The sequence below is a fragment of the Electrophorus electricus genome, chromosome 12 (genome assembly GCF_013358815.1).
Source record: "Electrophorus electricus isolate fEleEle1 chromosome 12, fEleEle1.pri, whole genome shotgun sequence".
Classification (NCBI taxonomy): domain Eukaryota; kingdom Metazoa; phylum Chordata; class Actinopteri; order Gymnotiformes; family Gymnotidae; genus Electrophorus; species Electrophorus electricus.
This window is the reverse complement of record NC_049546.1, coordinates 21,690,431-21,695,013: the sequence shown is the minus strand read 5'-3', so window position 1 is coordinate 21,695,013 and position 4,583 is coordinate 21,690,431. Positions and strand designations below refer to the sequence as shown.

The 4,583-nt window shown below is 45.6% G+C and overlaps 1 protein-coding gene across 2 annotated transcripts in view; it reads right to left on the bottom strand.

The window, feature by feature from the left end:
• xpnpep2 (X-prolyl aminopeptidase (aminopeptidase P) 2, membrane-bound) overlaps nucleotides 1-4,075 on the bottom strand; it is a 9,511-nt gene extending 5,436 nt beyond the window's left edge. Inside the window, exons 1-8 of one of the 2 annotated variants that reach the window (XM_035531906.1) lie at nucleotides 3,955-4,075; nucleotides 2,900-2,967; nucleotides 2,090-2,200; nucleotides 1,313-1,376; nucleotides 1,093-1,197; nucleotides 751-837; nucleotides 477-620; nucleotides 55-156 (exon numbers count right to left, since the gene is read on the bottom strand). In XM_035531906.1, the coding sequence (XP_035387799.1) occupies nucleotides 55-156; nucleotides 477-620; nucleotides 751-837; nucleotides 1,093-1,197; nucleotides 1,313-1,376; nucleotides 2,090-2,200; nucleotides 2,900-2,967; nucleotides 3,955-4,003 (730 nt within the window). In that variant the 5' untranslated portion in view covers nucleotides 4,004-4,075. The remainder of the gene's footprint in view (nucleotides 1-54; nucleotides 157-476; nucleotides 621-750; nucleotides 838-1,092; nucleotides 1,198-1,312; nucleotides 1,377-2,089; nucleotides 2,201-2,899; nucleotides 2,968-3,954) is intronic. The other variant, XM_027018545.2, reaches the window with a different exon arrangement.
• Nucleotides 4,076-4,583: the final 508 nt, after the last annotated feature.

Sequence of the window (4,583 nt, the reverse complement as noted above, 5' to 3'; positions counted from 1 at the left end):
CCCACACACTGGGGTCACTGGGGTCACTGGGGTACATTACTGCAAGTCACTTACATGCTGTTTCATCCAGAGCTGAGAGGAGGAGAGCAGAAGGCTGGTAGATGTTCTCAAGCATCTGACCACGAATCTGCTCCACTTTCATCTGCCAGGTTCTCTCTTTTAACACAAACACACACACACACACACACACACACACACACACACACACACACACACACACACACACACAGATTGACTTAACCTTTACAGCTTCTCTTTTATTTTACTTTCCATTCAGAATTAAACAGTCCCCAGTCTGATGCGGATATGACAACTATAATAAGTCCTCAGACTCAAGGCCATATGCCATTGTTATTACACTCATAATCCACAGCATGGCAGCTTTATGACCATGCCTGTGGGCAGCATCTGTTCTCTGTTTGCAGGTATTTATCAGCGGAGTGATAAGGGACCCGGGACAGGAGGCGAACACACACCGATGAAGCTGTCAGGTAACCGTGTGAGGTTATCAGCTCGAACAGGCGGGCGTTCTGTCCATATTTTGTCCACCAGGTTATCAAGAACCGATTTCAAGATCCGTTTGGCTGGAGACAGGCTGGCGCTGTAGGCAGCAAATGTGTCTGTATTGACAAAGAGCGAACCAGTATTAGAGTTTGAGGTTGTGTTGCCCTTGGTTACTGGGTCATGTTCATCACTGGTCCTTTTCTACTGTCATTTGCAAGAATCTGGTGCACTTTGACTGTTACGTACCTACAGAAAAGAGGAAGGGGTCCAGGCCCACCTGGTCTCCCTCCTTCACCTCTCGAATAAGCCAACTGGTGATGCTGGAGATAGAGACTGTGTCCCAGTACAGTCCCAGTACAGATACAGTACAGTTACAGTACAGTCCCAGTACAGATACAGTACAGTTATGGTACAGTTACGGTACAGTCCCAGTACAGTTACAGTACATACTACATGAAAATTAGCATACACTGATATTTCCTGTCATGTTATAGTGAATAATAATGAAAATTGTTATTCATTAATATTATTCATATTCATTAATATTCTTAATCATTATCAATATTCTTAACTCTTAATTGCACTAACCATCTCTTTCCATTTCCCAGTTACAGTCCATCTGGCGTGCTGCCTGAACCCAGTAGCGGCTGTCTGTCCATAAGACAGCTCTGTCTTGGGTCACAACCGCTGTGCCTGTAGATCGACAGAAAGCACTTTCTGTCATTCAAAGTAACTCCTTTACAAAGCAATAAGACTCGGTTTACATCCACGGTTTAGTTTACAGCACACACACCACAAAGAAACACACCTGCGGAGCCTGTGAAGCCAGACATCCAGGCCAATCGAGCATCCCGCGCTGCAATGTACTCACTCTGGCAGAAAAAAACAACACAAATAAATAAATAAACAAACAAACAGTTCATTCATGGGAACAAGGAGGAGAAGAGAGGATAGATAGATGAAGTGAGGAGAGGAGAGAGGAGGAGAGGAGGAGGAGAGGAGGAGAGGAGGAGAGGAGAGGAGAGAGGAGGAGAGGAGAGAGGAGGAGAGGAGAGGAGAGAGGAGAGAGGAGGAGAGGAGAGGAGAGGAGAGGAGGAGAGGAGGAGAGGAGAGGAGAGGAGAGGAGAGAGGAGGAGAGGAGGAGAGGAGAGGAGAGAGGAGGAGAGGAGGAGAGGAGAGGAGAGGAGGAGAGGAGGAGAGGAGAGGAGGAGAGTAGAGGAGAGAGTAGGAGAGGAGGAGAGAGGAGAGGAGAGAGGAGGAGAGGAGAGAGGAGGAGAGGAGGAGAGAGGAGGAGAGGAGGAGAGGAGAGAGGAGGAGAGGAGGAGAGAGGAGGAGAGGAGGAGAGGAGAGAGGAGGAGAGGAGGAGAGGAGAGGAGAGAGGAGGAGAGGAGAGGAGGAGAGGAGGAGAGGAGGAGAGGAGGAGAGGAGAGAGGAGGAGAGGAGAGGAGGAGAGGAGGAGAGGAGGAGAGAGGAGGAGAGGAGGAGAGGAGAGAGGGGGAGAGGAGGAGAGGAGAGGAGAGGAGAGAGGAGGAGAGAGGAGGAGAGGAGGAGAGGAGAGAGGAGGAGAGGAGGAGAGAGGAGGTACCATGTGGGCATCTGTTCCAGGTATGATGTAGGCAGTGATATTGTGTGCTGTCATGTCTGCTCTTAGCTCTTGTAGCCTCAGACTTGTGTTAACAGCTGTAGGAGGCAGGAACTGGAAGAAACATTGCAGAGCAGACGAACACAGTGGAGGTGCAGGTACACCCCTGAAAGGCTGCCAGTAAACCCAGTGTACATTCTCTCAACTTATCTGACCGTAGGACATTATTTGGACATCATGAAGAATGCAGCGAGTTTCAGGCAAACAAATAAAGCAACTCACACTTTCACTTAATTGTAGCAACACAGCAAACACTATGACACGATTTATTTACGTTGTGCAATGATAGTACCAAGGATATTAGAACCTGTAAGGCAATGACATGTAATTGTTCCACAGACAGATTTTGACCTGTGGAAGAGCGGTCAGGGACAATGGTATCACTCTCAAAGGCAGTACCACAACGTCCCGGGTACTTTAAATATCAGTGTTGTGGTTCAGATATGGAGAACAGTTTTTCAGGAACACCAGACAACACAAAAACATATCATCATTCTGGATGCCAGCAGATGTGAACTTCTGCTATGCTTCTGAGGACAGAAATATATTAGTATTAATTAGTATTATATACTATTTTACACTGTAATACAAATGTTTTACACTACTTATTTTACACAGTTCCATGCGTCCTTCTGGGTAAGAAAGACTCAATAGGGGGTCTCTGGAGCAGATGGGCTGGGTTACATTGGGACACTGCTAGGCTGGGTTAGGCTCAGTGGTTCTAGCACAGAGACAGAAGGAAGAAGATTGTACCGGCGGCACTGCCGAGCAGTTCCTTTCAGTCTCTGACCCCCACTCAGACAGCAACACCTGCTCTACTCCTGTGGCAGGAAGAGGGAACACACAACAGACAGTGAACACAGACACAGTGCTACAGTGTTTCAGTGAACAAACACCTCGCTAGTGTTTCAGTGATGTTAAACACATCACTACAGTATATCAGCGAACTTTGACACTTCACTACAGTGGTTTAGTGAACACTGCACTACAGTGTTTCAGATGGCCTGCACTGAGGGGAGTTTTCTACTTACAGCTCCTGATGAGTCAGAGTAGATGGACTGTTGTAAAATTACCAGATAAACTAACCACCAACAGAAAGGAAATGCTTTTCTCTGCACTTCTCCTGTTTGTGTCTGATTAAGTAAAACCGTGTTGCTGTTGGCTTTAGATCTTTGAAACCACTATCACCACTGTTTCACCAACCAGCACGTATTTTAACTCAGTGGATAAAACTTGCTTTACTGACATAACTGGATAACCTAGATAACCTATCACACTTAGTATTTAGTTTCATGCTGGGATAGCCAGACAGGGCTATTAATTGGACCAGTAAAGAGCACAGTACAGCCCAGTATAGACCAGTATAGATCTCGGTACAGACCAGTACAGACCAGTACAGTGCCCAGTTGCCCGCAGGGTCCTGTGCTGGCAGCTGACGGTATTACTCAGAGTTATTCATTGAATAGAAAGGACATGCAACAGTAAACCAACCACATGTCATGAGAGCAGACACACGTCCATAAACGTACATACGTATCCTTTATGTGAACAGACAACTGTAACATCTACTGTCTTCCAAGGAAAATATGTCAAACTAGTAAATAAATGTCTACTAGCGTAAGAAAGCACTGCAAAACAAATCTTTTGGCCAATGCCAGCTAATAACATGCCGATATATATGCTGGAATAAATAGGCAGATACAGCAATTCTGCAAATACAGCAAATGATTATTTGAATTGCCCTTTTGATATCACAATCGCATTAAATCAATAAGAAATCACAATCATACAAACTTTTTTATTTTTACCTGTAAGAGTCACAAGGAATAAGGCTACAATCCACCCAGAGACAGTCATGTTAGATCACCTGTTCCGAGCAAATCCGCACACAGAGAAACAACGGGGCAGGTGTGTGTGTGTGTGTGTGTGTGTGTGTGTGTGTGTCTATATATATATATATATATATATATATATATATATATATATATATATATATATATATATATATATATATATATCAGCTCTATCTGACACCACACCCACTCTCTGTGCTCTGAGGATTTTCTGATTAGAATAATATGTAATAAACTGAAGGGAAACTTACATTGGGGCGGAGTTTGGCTCTTACATGGGGAGGAGTTTGGCTCTTACCTGGGGAGGTGTTGGCTCTTACATGGCGGGGGAGTTCGACTCTTACATTGGGGCGGAGATTGGCTCTTACATGGGGAGGGAGTTTGGCCTTTACATGTAACAAGAGAAGCTGACAGGAAATGACTGTGTGGCATACAGACGGGGCGGAGTTTGGCTCTTACATGGCGGGGGAGTTTGGCTCTTACATGGGGAGGGTGGAGTTTGGCTCTTACATGGGGAGGAGTTTGGCTTTTACAAGGGGAGGGTGGAGTTTGGCTTTTACAAGGGGAGGGCAGAGTTTGGCTCT